Below are 16,179 nucleotides of genomic sequence, written 5' to 3'. Positions count from 1 at the left end.
CAATACATGGTCTCAAAGAGCCGTCTTTTTTTGACACAAAGAAAAAACCGGCTCCTAAGGGAGATGACGATGGACGAATATGTCCCTTTTCCAAGGACTCCTTTATATATTCTCGCATAGCAGCATGTTCAGGCACAGACAGATTAAATAAACGACCCTTTGGGTATTTACTACCCGGGATTAAATCTATGGCACAATCGCACTCTCGGTGCGGAGGTAACGAACCAAGCTTGGATTCTTCAAAGACGTCACGATAGTCAGACAGGAACTCAGGAATTTCAGAGGGAATAGATGATGAAATGGAAACCACAGGTACATCCCCATGAACCCCCTTACATCCCCAGCTCAACACAGACATAGCTCTCCAGTCGAGGACTGGGTTGTGAGATTGCAGCCAAGGCAATCCTAGCACCAAATCATCATGTAGATTATACAGCACCAGAAAGCGAATAATCTCCTGGTGATCCGGATTAATACGCATAGTTGCTTGTGTCCAGTATTGTGGTTTATTATTAGCCAATGGGGTGGAGTCAATCCCCTTCAGAGGAATAGGAGTCTCCAAAGGCTCTAAATCATACCCACAGCGTTTGGCAAAGGACCAATCCATAAGACTCAAAGCGGCGCCAGAGTCGACATAGGCGTCCGTGGTAATAGATGACAAAGAGCAAATCAGGGTCACAGATAGAATAAACTTAGACGGTAAGGTGCAAATGGAAACAGATTTACCAAGCTTTTTAGTGCGCTTAGAGCATGCTGATATAACATGAGTAGAATCACCACAATAGAAACACAACCCATTTTTCCGTCTAAAATTCTGCCGCTCGCTTCGGGACAGAATTCTATCACACTGCATACTCTCTGGCGACTTCTCAGTGGACACCGCCAGATGGTGCACTGGTTTGCGCTCCCGCAAACGCCTATCGATCTGAATAGCCATTGTCATGGACTCATTCAGACCCGCAGGCACAGGGAACCCCACCATAACATCCTTAATGGCATCAGAGAGACCCTCTCTGAAAGTCGCCGCCAGGGCGCACTCATTCCACTGAGTAAGCACAGACCATTTACGGAATCTTTGGCAGTAAATTTCCGCTTCATCTTGCCCCTGAGATAGGGACATCAAAGTTTTTTCTGCCTGAAGCTCCAAATGAGGTTCGTCATAAAGCAACCCCAAGGCCAGAAAAAACGCATCCACATTGAGCAACGCAGGATCCCCTGGTGTCAATGAAAAAGCCCAGTCTTGAGGGTCGCCCCGGAGCAAGGAAATCACAATCCTGACCTGCTGTGCAGGGTCTCCGGCAGAGCGAGATTTCAGGGACAAAAATAATTTGCAATTATTTCGAAAATTCTGAAACCCAGATCTATTCCCCGAGAAAAATTCCGGCAAAGGAATTCTCGGCTCAGATACAGGTGCATGACAAACAAAATCTTGCAAATTTTGTACCTTTGTGGCGAGATTATTCAAACCTGCAGTTACACTCTGAAGATCCATTACAAACAGGTGGAAACAGAGCCATTCAGAGAAAAAAAAAAAAAAAAAAAAAAATTTCAGCAGACTACTTATTTCTCTCCTTTCTCAGCCAAGGATTTTAACCCTTTAGTGGGCCGGTCAAACTGTCATGATCTCAATGGCAAGAGAACATAGCATCAGCCTATATAGGAACTAGCTCTTGGAAGATGGGAACTGAGCTGACCATGAACTAAACCTAACGCACAACTAGCAGTGGCCGGGTAGCATGCCTACGTTGATTCTAGATGCCCAGCACCAGCCGGAGGACTAAATAATGCTAGCAGAGGAAAATATAAGTCCTAGCTCACCTCTAGAGAAATACCCCGAAAGGAGACAGAGGCCCCCCACATGTATTGGCGGTGAATTAAGACGAAATAACAAACGTAGTATGAAAATAGGTTTAGCAAATTTGAGGTCCACTTACTACATAGCAGAAGACAGAAAGGACACTTTCATGGTCAGCTGAAAACCCTATCAAAACACCATCCAGAAATTACTTTAAAACTCTGGCATTAACTCATAACACCAGAGTGGCAATTCCTGTTCACAAGAGCTTTCCAGACACAGTAACGAAACTACAGCTGTGAACTGGAACAAAAATGCAAAAACAAACATGGACAAGAGTCCAACTTATCTAGTAGTTGTCTAGGAGCAGGAACAAGCACAGAGAGGCTTCTGATAACATTGATGACCGGCAAGCAACTAACAGAGCAGCAAGGTTATATAGCGACTCCCACATCTTGATGGGAACAGGTGAACAGAGAAGATGAAGACACCAGTTCAATTCCACCAGTAGCCACCGGGGGAGCCCAGAATCCAAATTCACAACAGATCTCGCGAGATGATGATGTAGCGGTCTCACGAGACCGTTACGTCATCATCTTCCGAGACCGCAATGCACTCTTGGGACCGGAGCGCGCGAGGAGCATCGGTAAACGCTTCGCCTGGATCCGGGGCCAACGGAAGGTGTGTATATAACTATTTTTTATTTTAATTATTTTTTAAACAGGGATATGGTGCCCACATTGATATATACTACGTGGGCTGTGCAATATACTACGTGGGCTGTGCGATATACTACGTGGGCTGTGCAATATACTACGTGGCTGTGCAATATCCTACGTGGGCTGTGCAATATACTACGTGGGCTGTGCAATATACTACGTGGCTGAGCAATATACTACGTGGGCTGTGCAATATACTACGTGGCTGTGCAATATACTACGTGGGCTGTGCAATATACTACGACTACGTGGGCTGTGCAATATACTACGTGGGCTGTGCAATATACTACGTGGGCTGTGCAATATACTACGAGGGCTGTGCTATATACTACGTGGGACGTGGGCTGTGCAATATACTGATGTGGGCTGTGCAATATACTACGTGGCTGTGCAATATACTGCGTGGCTGTGCTATATACTACGTGGGCTGTGCTATACACTAGTGGCTGTGTTATACACTACATGGGCTGTTATATACTACGTGGGCTGTGCTATATACCATGTGGGCTGTGCTATATACTACGTGGGCTGTGCGATATACTACGTGGCTGTGTTATATGCTATGTGGGCTGTTATACACTCCGTGGGCTGTGCTATATACTCCGTGGGCTGTGTTATATACTACATGGCTGTGCTATATACTCCGTGGGCTGTGCTATATACTACGTGGCTGTGCTATGTACTACGTGGCTGTGCTATGTACTACGTGGCTGTGCTATATACTACGTGACTGGCCGCGAACAATCAGCGACAGGCGCAGTCTGGCCGTGAATTGGCGCGGGATTTGAACCACGTTTCCCTAATTGGTCGCGGTTGGCCAAATCCTGTGTATTCAATGTATTATTTTAAAATCTTCATAAATAAACTACATACATATTCTAGAATACCCGATACGTTAGAATCGGGCTACCATCTACTATATATATATATATATATATATATATATATATATATATATATATGTGTATAAATATATATACTTTATATATGTTTTCACGAATCTTTGAGCTCATGGATCCATTTGTATGCCCGTTTTGCAAGCCGGCGAGAAAATCTTGCTGTACGGATGCCATACGGATGACACACGGATAATTTTTTGAGAAAAAATCGCATCCTCGCGTTGAATATGGATCACTGTTCATGAACTTTTCTGCGTATCTCGGCAGTAAAAACGGACCGTATTTTCCTACGCTAGGTGTGACCTCGGCCTTAGGGTATGTGCCCACGTTGCAGATTCCATTGCGGATTTTTCTGCATGGATTCGGCAAAATCCGCAGGTAAAATGACCTGCGTTTTACCTGCGAATTTTGCCTGCATTTTACACCTGCGGATTCCTACAATAAAATAGGTGTAAAATGCTGCGGAATCCGCACAAAGAATTGACATGCTGTGGAAAATAAACCGCTGCGTTTCTGTGTGGAATTTTCCTCAGCATGGGCACAGCGGATTTGGTTTTCCATAGGTTTACATGGTACTGTGCACTGCATAGAAAACTGCTGCGGATCCGCAGGGCGAAACCCGCTGCGGATGAGAAGCCAAATCCGCAACGTGTGCACATACCCTAACTGGCCAATCAAGGTCTGAAAGTAACCCTGGTCAAAGTTATGAGTGCACAAATATCCAAAGGTGCCCAATCTTTTGCATTGACCCATTTTCCTTTTTTGCTATTTTTAAAATATTAAAAAATAACTATATATATTTATATATATATATATACATATATATTGCCTAAAATACAAAGGAAAAGTGTTATCTTTAACTTTAGGCTTTTTAGAGATCATTCCATATTCTACTTAAAGGGTTTTCTAATGAACAAATGTTAATTTTATTCACTAGACCGTGGAATGACAATAAGGTCCACAATAGGAGGTGATTTAAAAAAAATGTTCCTGTGCTGAGATAATCATATAAATATGTCCCTGCTGTGTACTGTGTAATGGCCGTGTCTGACCATACAGGGACATGGTCTGATCTTACCACAGCTCCTGGGCAGGGGAGGAAGCAAAAGAGTATACAGGCAGGACAGCAGGGGATCACAGCTGATTGTTTTTGAGAAGTAAATAATTCCTCTGCCTGTTTTTAAACGTTTTACCTCTCAGAATCAGCTGAGATCCCATGCTGTTTCACTATCTATATAGTCTGTTGGTCCTCCCCTGTCCAGGAGATATGATATAATCAAACCATGTTTGTCCACATGCAGCTGCGGCGCCCGACACCTGATTATCGGGAGCGCTCCAGGTATCCGGGTTCCTGATGCAGCTATTCGGGAAGCACTATAGCTATTCGGATAAGGAGTTATCCAAAGCTATTCACTCATCCCTAATTATTTGTAATGTGAACTATCTTACGGCCGCATACACACATTCAGTATTTGGTCAGTATTTTCCATCAGTATTTGTAAGCCAAAACCAGGAGTGGGTGATAAATACAGAAGTGGAGACGTGTTTCAATTATACTTTCCTCTCATTGTTCCAGTCCTGGCTTTGACTTAAATACTGAGGTAAAATACTGACCAAATACTGAATGTGTGAACGTGGCCTAACACAGAGACTGAATGAAAAGTGAATGTTGTGACTATAACAACATTCACATAAGTTGACTATTGCTATGTTTCGCTCTAGGCAAAACCCCCCTTAACCTTCAAAGCTTAGTGCCTCAGGTCAGGTGGAAGCAAATGTAACCCAGCAGTGTCTGCTCCATAGGCCAGCACGGAGTTAAAGTGTCTATCCCTTTAAGAGGCAGTCCCAGTATGGAAGGGGTGTGGAGTGCTGGCTCCAGTTCCTCTTTGCTTTTAATCCCACTGGAATCTCTATGGATTCACTCACTGCAAGGAAGCACTGGGTGGGAATGTGCTGATTGCAGTCTGTGCCTCCCCAGATGAGACACTGGCCATATTTGCTGGATCCTTGCATGTACATGTATGCACTGCAGATGTTTGCTTTAGGGGCAGGGGAGATGTGAGGGTCTGCAGGAGGGACACTTCCTCAGATCATGTTCCTGTGACCAGTGCATGAATGCAGAGAAGGAGGAGGAGGGGAGAAGAGGAGGAGGAGGAGGTGGAGGTGGAAGAAGAGGAGGAGGGAGATCTCAGCTCAGTCTGTGGCAACAATAGAGAGGGCTGGAAATCCTTCTTCCCTGGGCTGATATTGCACGCAGCAGCACTTGCAGGATTGCATTGTCCTCTCATGGCCTCTGATTTGGATTGTGCACTCTGAGAAGCCCCTGGAGTGGAAGGATGATGGATGCTGGGGCTATTTTAAATGGCTTTGCCCCTTCTGGGCAGAGTGAAGCTGAGCTGACCCATCTATGCAGAAGCCTGGAGGTTGGCACAGTGATGACCCTCTTTTACTCCAAGAAGTCTCAAAAACCAGAGAGAAGGACCTTCCAAGTGAAGCTGGAGACGAGACAAGTTACATGGAGCAGGGGGGCTGACAAAGTGGAAGGAGCAGGTAAGAAGCCATGAAGCCTGCTGTCTGTCCTCCATGTACAGTGCACATGCCTGTGTGTAATTGCTGTGTGCAGTCACTCACTCTTCTGCACCATGGAGCAGTGATAGACACATTTCTGGTCTATGTGCTCTCCTCATATTCCCACCCTGCTACAGAGGGGCCTCTCTGAGAACAAGTCACAAGTTACTCCATTGTATGCCACCGCTTAAAGGGTCAGATACAAAAAAAATGTATCCAGGTAATATTATGTCTCATATGAGACCGTTATTGACTCCTAATTTTTGCACCGCTGTCAAACATTTCTGACTTGCTGTACTGCAAAGTGGTGCTCGACGACTGACTCCTCATTAAAAGTTGGGTTTTTTTTTCAGACTGAAAAGTATAAAAGTGTCCTAATTACCAAAGGTTGTTTTTTTTTAAATTAAAAATAGAATGTTGCCTCCAAATTTTGTCATTATGGGCACAGGTAAATAAAATAATACACATGCTGGACACATCAGGTCCGTTATACAAGTGCCCAAGTTTATTGACCTGTATATAATCATTTATTTTACATATTTTCTTATTTTTACTTTTAAGGAGCATTTTCCATGATATATAATTTTTTCCTTTTCACTTATTTTTGGAAATATTTTTATTTTCTGCAACTGTTTTATATGATGTATGGGCTTATTATTAGACGAGAAGCCTTCGCACCCAGCCTGGGACACGTTCTTGTCTCCGGTCCTGGTGGAAGTACACTTGGAGTCTCCTCTAGTTCTGGGAATAGCTCTATATTTCCCCTGTCTATTTGTGGCTTCCAGGTGTATCCTGGATGTTATTGTCCCACTTCCACCCCTCAGTTAACTCCTACTCCACTGGTGGAGCGGATATTGACCAGTAGGCCTCTTATTCTGCAGCCTAGGAGCTGGCTTCCAGATCCCTGGGTAGTTTATTAACTCCTTGGATTGCAGCCTGTATCATTTGCCGGGGCAGGTTCACCACGGTGTATGGTGGCCACTCCACTATGGACAGAAGAATCTAATTCAGCAATATTGGACATCTGTTGGCAAGCATTAGGCCTACATCACTTTAAGCCCCGTAGTCACAGTAGTGGCTTGGCTGAGAATTGCAGCACCAGATAGCTTAAGCTTCTACTGCACCTTTTCCACATGATTTTATTTCTCCCACAAAAAAATTATACTAATATTCCTAAAACTATTTCTTTTAAAAAGCATTGCTTTTACACAGAAGTCTGTCTTCTCATGGAATCCATGTAAATGTGAATTGTAGGATCTACCAGTACCTTACCTATCACGGAGGTGTAGGACATAGTGTTTAATTGCTCCAAAAATGGGTATTTTCCTATGCTTGGCCTATAATGTAAGAATAGTTGATATCAGTTTTATTAAAAAGAAATGTACTTGAAATTGAGAAGATCCTAAGGTTTTGCACATAACCTTCCGAGGAGATTAAACTTGACCAAAATCTTGTTATTTTTAATGGGGTTCTCCTCTACCGTTCTTTAAGATAATGGCGATCAATGGTCAAAATAGTTTCAGGCTTGATGACTTCTATAAGTGGAACATTTTGGTTTTATTTATCAAGGCATTTTTGAGACATCATCCAAACCCCATCAATACAGAAATGTAAGATCTCATGTTTCAACGATACTTCTGGGGCCTGTAATGGACCATACCTTGGCTTTTTGTGATCACGGTTTTACTATGTAAACCTCTGTATACCTAGATATGAAATCGGAGATACGGTAGGATCCAACTATTTCTATAGCTACTGTATTCCAGATCTGGACAACATAAGGCCTCATAAATCAGGCCTAAAGGGGTCTGTTTAAGACCGTAATAAGGCCTATTATACTTTATAGAAAAGTTATAGCTCCAGTTCATCAGCTTTGCGTCACGTCAGAACTGTTAATTTTGTAGTACCTACCAAATTAAGTAATTATCTTCTCTTTGTCCATGAGAGATATTTCACAAGTAGACCAAGGGATATTTGGCGTTGTTCTTCTTACCAACCAATTACATTGCATCCATTATTGTCCAAAAAGCCTGTGAAAGTCTTTTTGATTGCTCACTATGGCAGCTCCTCCACTTCTTAGGCTACTTTCACACTAGCGTCGGGCTCGGCCCGTCGCTGTCCGTCGGACCGACGTTCCCGACGCTAGCGTTGTCTCCGCCGCACAACGGGGGCAGCGGATGCATTTTTCCAGCGCATCCGCTGCCCCATTGTGAGGTGCGGGGAAGTGCGGGGAGGTGGGGGCGGAGTTCCGGCCGCGCATGCGCGGTCGGAAAAAGCGGACCGTCGTGAGCAAAAAACGTTACATGTAGCGTTTTTTGCTCCCGACGGTCCGCCACTGCACGACGCATCCGTCGCACGACGAGTGCGACGTGTGGCAATCCGTCACAATGCGTCGCTTTATGTTAATCAATGGTGAAAAAACGCATCCTGCAAACACTTTTGCAGGATGCGTTTTTTCGGCAAAAACGACGCATTAACGCTAGTGTGAAAGTAGCCTTAATTAAACGACTTTTAATAAATCCTCTTCAGTGAGTGATAAATGCTTTTGGCTAAAAGTGAGAAAACATCTTAAACGTTTTTTAAAATAAGATAATTTTTATTGATTGTTTATGAAATCAAATGATGACATACATTATAGTACAAGCACAATAAACTTAAACAAGTTTTAACCCTGAAAGTTTATATAGTCTACCAGGGTAGTCCATGCCAAACAAAGTTATCAATTTTGTCCAAACACTGGTGACACGTTATTAAATACAGGGATTATACCAATATTAGTATTGGTTGTATGTTCACTAACAACATGTTTATGAACAGAAAATAATTGGTAACTATATGTCCTCAACACACAAACATCTTACACTTTTAGAAGCGTTTTTTGTGGTTTATCGGTAATACTTGCAAAAGCTAAGCCTCATTCAGACATTATTTGTCCTATTCCTGTTTTTCAAAAAAGGAACATTCACCCATTATAGTCTATGGGCATGTTCACATGTTGTGTTTTACTGCAGACCGAGTGTCTGAAGAGAAAGAAAATGGGAACGTCTGTTTTGTTCGTGTCACTGATCAAACTTTAAAGGGAACCTGTCACCGGAAAAATCACTGTTAGGGTATGTTTCCACCTTCAGGATGGCCGGCGGTTTGGACGGAGCTGCAAACCCGCTCCACCCTAAGCCCCGCCCCCTTCTGTGACGCGATGATGCCGGATGTGTTCATTGCACACATCCGGCATCATCGCACCCCACACATAGGGCCCTGTGATATACCTTGCAGCGGCGCAGCAAGGTACACGGACATGCTGCGATCTAAAAAGACGCGCAGCATGTCCGGAATCGCAGGGCCGCCGGGTGCGTGTTACCACACATAGTGGAGACGGGATTTGATAAAATCCCCTCCACTATGCTGTAACATCTGGAAGCTGCGTGTTTGACGCTGCGGCTCTGCGCAGCGTCAAACGCGCATCGTTTCCTGCACGTGGAAACATACCCTAAATCTGCAGGTTAATGGCGTTATGATGCTGCCTGGCTCCAGCACCTAAGCCAAACACTGCGGGGAGAAAGTGAACTTTATTCCCCCTCCAGCGTTTTGGTTTCAGTCACGGGGGTGGCACTTGCGCTGGTTCAGTCACTGCTCTGAATATACAGAGCGGCGTCTGTAGCCGTGGCCCAGGCACTTACTGAGAGACGGCCCTAATGCCGGGGACACGGTTACAGCTGCCGCTCAGAGCGGTGACTGAACCAGTGCTGCCTCTGTGACTGAAACTGCACCCCGGGCCCTGACTGGCATTGGCTCTACATTGGGGCCGACTGTCAGTCAGGGCCGGGGGCATGGTTTGTCACTGGGGCGGCGCTTGTTCAGTCACCGCTCTAAGTATACGGAGTGGCGGCTGTAACTGTGCCCCCCAGCCCTGACTGGCAGCTAGCCTCAATGCAGAGCCAGTGTCAGTCAGGACCAGGTGTACGGGTACAGCCGTCGCTCTGTATACTTAGAGTAGTGACTGAAACCTGTACACTGCCTGGGAGAAAAAAATTCATTTTCTTCCCGCAGCGTTTGATTACGTATAGGCGACGGGCATAATAACTATTTACCCCATATAAGCAGGTTAATAGCATGTTTTTTTTTACTGGTGGCAGATTCCCCTTAAAGGGAATCTGTCACCCCCAAAATCGTATATGAGCTGCACCCACGGCATCAGGGGCTTATCTACAGCATTCTGTAATGCTGTAGAGAAGCCCCCGATGTAACCTGAAAGATGAGAAATAAAGGTTAGATTATACTCACCCAGGGGCGGTCCTGCTGCAGTACGGTCCGATGGGCGTCGTGGTCCGGTCCGGCGCCTCCTATCTTCATCAGATGACGTCCTCTTCTTGTCTTCACGCTGCGGCTCCGGCGCAGGCTTACTTTGTCTGCCCTGTTGAGGGCAGAGCAAAATACGGCAGTGTGCAGGCTCCGAGCCTCTCTGACCTTTCCCGACCCCAGCGCACTGCAGTATTTTGCTCTGCCCTCTACAGGGCAGACAAAGTACGCCTGCGCCGGAGCCGCGGCAAGAAGAGGACGATTTGCCAGGGTTGCCCACATGCATTTTTTAGTACTCATTTACAGACACATTAGGAATATGTAAATCTCTACATGATCTGATATAAAATATAAGTAACATTTACCGCGACTTGTCACACAGTAATATTTAGGCTATGTGCACACATTGCGTATTACGCTTAGGAATTTTTGGTGCGGATTCTGCATCTCTTGGCAGAAAATGCAGGTGTGGATTTGCTGTGGATTTACTGCGTTTTTTACCCCTGCGGATTTCTGTAATGGAATGGGTACAAAAACGCTGCAGATCCGCAAAAAAGAAGTGACATGCTACTTCTTTTAATCTGCAGCGTTTCCACACAGAATTTTCCGCACCATTAGCACAGCATTTTTTTTCCTATTGATTTACATTGTACTGTAAATCACTTGCGGGTCTGCAGCGTTTCTGCGCGGAAAAAAACGCTGCGGTTCCGCAGGAAATCCGCAACGTGTGCACATACCCTTACTAACATCATAAAAACAGCCCGCCTTACTCAGTGATTGGAGCACTGGTGCACATGTGCAGCCAGTACCGATGATGGTCAGATTCTGGTGATCACTGTTATTACCTATCCAGTGGTTAGAGAAGTAGTAATTCCATATAAATCCCTGATTCCAGTGATGTATCACTTACTAGGCTGCTTGCTGTAGTGGTTTTTTTTTTTTGTTTGTTTTTTTAAATCATTGATTTCTCTGCTGCAGATCTACCAGTTCTCTGAATTCTGAGCTCTGTATAATCTCGTCCACACCACTGGTTGCTTTCTGCCTATGCACATTTTACTAAGGCCAGGTTCACATTACATTTTTGGCGTCCGTTAGACGACTACGTTACACCGCGGCGTAACGCAGTCCCTTAACGCCGCCACCCTTAACGCCGCCATTTAGTCCAATGTCGGACGCATCGCTAGCGCACGCCCATTGTGGGCGTGCGCTAGCGATGTGCCGTCATTGAGTCACGGACCCTGAGACGCGGGCTGCAGCGTTTCCGGGTCCGTCACTGCTAGCGCAGATAGAGCATCTGCTAGCTCTATCTGCGCTAGCGTGACGACATAACGCAAGTGCCGATAACAGCAGCTCGTTAACGCATGTGTTGAACGGGCTGCTGTTAACGCAGTGTGAACCTAGCCTAACAGTTGCCATTCAGTGGTGGGGGGCCAGGGAGAGTGTATGAATATTGAGGACTACATGGCAGCAGTTTCCTAGTCCTCTTGTGATTAATTTATTAATAAAACTTTTATAAAAACTACAGCAAGCACCCAGTAAGTGATACATCACTGTAATCAATATCTCTTCATCTAAATTGTTCTGTTCTCAAATTAGGTGGCAAAAAGCTGTTGACAGATTCCTTTTAAGAAAATTTTCATATACGTATAATATCGGTCATAAATTCTGGCCCAGATGAGGAAGTACCGTAAATGTGCAATCTAAGGCCGGCCTCACACTGGCGAGTTTTACGGACGTATGAGCGCATAAACTACGTCCGTAAAATACGCATAACACATGGCCCAATGATTCCCTATGTCCCAGCTCCTATCAGCCGTATTTTACTGATCCGTATTATACGGTCTTGTACGGCCGTACAAAATCGCAGCATGCTGCGTTTGTCACCGTATTGCGCAAAAAAAATCGCCAATGAAAGTCTATGGGGGCGAGAAAAATACGGATTACACACAGACCAGCAGTGTGACCTGCGAGAACTACGCAGCAGTGTTAGAGAGAAAAGCCGGTAATTCAATTGCCGGCTTTTCATTTCTCCTTCCCAAACCCGACAGGATATGAGACATGGTTTACATACAGTAAACCATCTCATATCCCTTTTTTTTTTTGCATATTCCACACTACTAATGTTAGTAGTGTGTGTGTGCAAAATTTGGGCGCTGTAGCTGCTAAAATAAAGGGTTAAATCGCGGAAAAAAATTGGCGTGGGCTCCCGCGCAATTTTCTCCGCCAGAGTGGTAAAGCCAGTGACTGAGGGCAGATATTAATAGCCTAGAGAGGGTCCATGGTTATTGGCCCCCCCCTGGCTACAAACATCTGCCCCCAGCCACCCCAGAAAAGGCACATCTGGAAGATGCGCCTATTCTGGCACTTGGCCACTCTCTTCCCACTCCCGTGTAGCGGTGGGATATGGGGTAATGAAGGGTTAATGTCACCTTGCTATTGTAAGGTGACATTAAGCCAGATTAATAATGGAGAGGCGTCAATTATGACACCTATCCATTATTAATCCAATTGTCTGAAAGGGTTAAAAAACACACACATGATTACAAAGTATTTTAATGAAATAAAGACACAGGGTGTTGTAATATTTTATTAGACTCTTAATCCACCTGAAGACCATTGTTCTGTAACAAAGTTAAAAAAACAAACAACAATATTCCATACCTTCCGTTGTTATGTCCCACGATGTAAATCCATCTGAAGGGGTTAAATCATTTTACAGCCAGGAGCTGTGCTAATGCACTCGCTCGTGCCTGTAAACCCCGGGTACTGAAAGGAAAGCTGGGTGATCTGTAGTTACCTTGAATTGCGGTGATGCGCCCTCTGCTGGATGTCCTCATATGAACTCGAGCGTGGGAACTTTTCCAAGGCTCCAGTTCACCCAGCTTTCCTTTCAGTACCCGGGGGTTTACAGGCACGAGCGAGTGCATTAGCACAGCTAAAATACTTTGTAATCATGTGTGTGTTTTATTAACCATTTAGTACTATTGGATTAATAATGGATTGGTGTCATAATTGACGCCTCTCCATTATTAATCTGGCTTAATGTCACCTTACAATAGCAAGGTGACATTAACCCTTCATTACCCCATATCCCACCGCTACACGGGAGTGGGAAGAGAGTGGCCAAGTGCCAGAATAGGCGCATCTTCCAGATGTGCCTTTTTTGGGGTGGCTGGGGGCAGATGTTTGTAGCCAGGGGGGCCAATAACCATGGACCCTCTCTAGGCTATTAATATCTGCCCTCAGTCACTGGCTTTACCACTCTGGCGGAGAAAATTGCGCGGGAGCCCACGCCAATTTTTTTCCGCGATTTAACCCTTTATTTTAGCAGCTACAGCGCCCAAATTTTGCACATACACACTACTAACATTAGTAGTGTGGAATATGCAAAAAAAAAAGGGATATGAGATGGTTTACTGTATGTAAACCATGTCTCATATCATGTCGGGTTTGGGAAGGAGAAATGAAAAGCCGGCAATTGAATTGCCGGCTTTTCACAGATATCGCGCTGAATTAAGTATAAATACAGAATATATATATATATATATATATATATATATATATATATATATATATATATATATATATATATATATATATATATATATATATATATATATATATTATACACACACACACACACACACACACACACACACACTGTATATATGTTTTAACGAACATTTGTGCACATAAATCCATTAGATGTCGGTTATGCAAGCCTGCGAGAAAATCGCGCAGTACGGATGCCATACGGATTACATACGGAGGATGCCATGCGCAAAATACGCTGACACCCCCTGCCTACGGATGACATACGGATCACTATTTTGGGGACTTTTCTGCGTATTTACATACGCTGAGTGTGAGGCCGGCCTAATAGTGTGTTAGATCCCTATTTATAAAAACAATCAATTATGCTGTATCATATAGAGACAGCTCTGGTCTCCAGTTCTAGCTGTACATGATGCCTTCGCGGATAGTATAAAGCCAATCTCCGTCCACCTGCCCCTTAACATGACATATAGGATCAATGTCTTATCACCAGGGTCTGAGCACTATCAACCTTGCCGATTTGCTCCTGTGTGTAGTACTTTTAAAGTAGTTGTCCATTACTCGAACACCCCTTCTCAATCCGTATGTTTGCTCCAGTACAGTAATGACACTGATCGTCGCCTCCAATTTCAGCACTGCCTCTCCCAGCGATTGTGTGATTTAACAATGTCCCTGCAGCCATTCAGCCCTGGCAACACTCTCTCCCCTGTGTTCAGTAATATCCTTTTTTAAAACTTAGGCTATGTTCACATGTAGTGTGGTGTTTTTTTTTTCTTTTTGCAGCCGAAACCTTATCACTAGGCAGTAAAACACTACAAACAAAACCCAGATTTTTGCTGTTCATCTTTGGTGCAGATTACCTATGTGATTAGTTCACGGTACACGTTTAGTAAAGTTAGTTTTATTCACCAAAAACGCAGCAAAACCTGGTTGCAGTCTTAAGGTACCTTCACACTGAGCAACTTTCCAACGAGAACGACAACGATCCGTGATGTTGCAGCGTCCTGGATAGCGATCTCGTTGTGTTTGACACGCAGCAGCGATCTGGATCCCGCTGTGATATCGCTGGTCGGAGCTAGAAGTCCAGAACTTTATTTGGTCGTCAGGTCGGCGTGTATCGTCGTGTTTGACAGCAAAAGCAACGATGTCAGCAATGTTTTACATGGAGCTAACAACCAGCGAGAACAATAAGTGAGTCACCGTTACGTCACAGGATCGCTCCTGCATCGTTCTGGAGCTGCTGTGTTTGACGTCTCTACAGCGATCTAAACAGCGACGCTGCAGCGATCGGCTCGTTGTGTATATCGCTGCAGTGTCGCTGAGTGTGACGGTACCTTTATACAACTTTCTAATTGCTTGCAACTGGTGAAAAAACGCTGAAAGAATTGACATCCTGCAGTGCTCAAATGCAAACAGGAAAAAAAAAAGCGTGTGCATTAGTGTTGAGCGATACCGTCCGATACTTGAAAGTATCGGTATCGGAAAGTATCGGCCGATACCGGCAAAGTATCGGATCCAATCCGATACCGATACCCGATACCAATACAAGTCAATGGGACTCAAGTATCGGACGGTATTCCTGATGGTTCCCATGGTCTGAAGGAGAGGAAACTCTCCTTCAGGCCCTGGGATCCATATAAATGTGTAAAAGAAAGAATTAAAATAAAAAATATCGCTATACTCACCTCTCCGACGCAGCCTGGACCTCAGCGAGGGAACCGGCAGCGTTGTTTGTTTAAAATTCACGCTTTTACTTGGTTACGTGAAGTCCCGGCTTGTGATTGGTCAGGGCGGCCATGTTGCCGGGACGCGGACCAATCACAGCAAGCCGTGACGAAATTACGTCACGGCTTGCTGTGATTGGTCCGCGTCCCGGCAACATGGCCGCCATTAACCAATCACAAGCCGTGACGTCACGGGAGGCTGGACACGCGCGCTTTTTAAAATGGGCGCGTGTCCAGCCTCCCGGCTTGTGATTGGTTGCGCCGCGATCAACCAATCACAAGCCGGGACGTCACGGGAGGCTGGACACGCGCCCATTTTAAAATGCGCGCGTGTCCAGCCTCCCGTGACGTCACGGCTTGTGATTGGTTGCGTCTCCCATGTGACTGCGACGCAACCAATCACAAAGCCGGGACGTAATTTTAAAATCCTTAAGGACCTGAAATTACGTCACGGCTTGCTGTGATTGGTTGCGTCCCGGTCACATGGGCGGCACGCAACCAATCACAAGCCGGGACTCACGTAAAGGAAAGAAAAGCGCGAATTTTAAACAAAGAACGCTGCCGCTTCCTTCGGTAAGGTGCAGGCTGCGTCGGAGAGGTGAGTATAGCAATATTTTTTATTT

The 16,179-nt window shown here is 45.0% G+C and overlaps 1 protein-coding gene across 1 annotated transcript in view; it reads left to right on the top strand.

Annotated features, from left to right (window-relative positions):
• The first annotated feature begins 5,333 nt into the window (after positions 1–5,333).
• The window catches only part of PLCG1 (phospholipase C gamma 1), a 116,553-nt gene continuing 105,707 nt past the window's right edge, over positions 5,334–16,179 (top strand). Inside the window, exon 1 of the mRNA XM_077251520.1 lies at positions 5,334–5,963. Coding sequence (XP_077107635.1) covers positions 5,750–5,963 — 214 coding nt within the window. The 5' untranslated portion in view covers positions 5,334–5,749. The remainder of the gene's footprint in view (positions 5,964–16,179) is intronic.

This window comes from Ranitomeya variabilis, chromosome 4 (assembly GCF_051348905.1).
Source record: "Ranitomeya variabilis isolate aRanVar5 chromosome 4, aRanVar5.hap1, whole genome shotgun sequence".
NCBI lineage: Eukaryota > Metazoa > Chordata > Amphibia > Anura > Dendrobatidae > Ranitomeya > Ranitomeya variabilis.
Note: the sequence above shows the minus strand (reverse complement) of the source record. Positions and strands in the feature narration are given on the sequence as shown.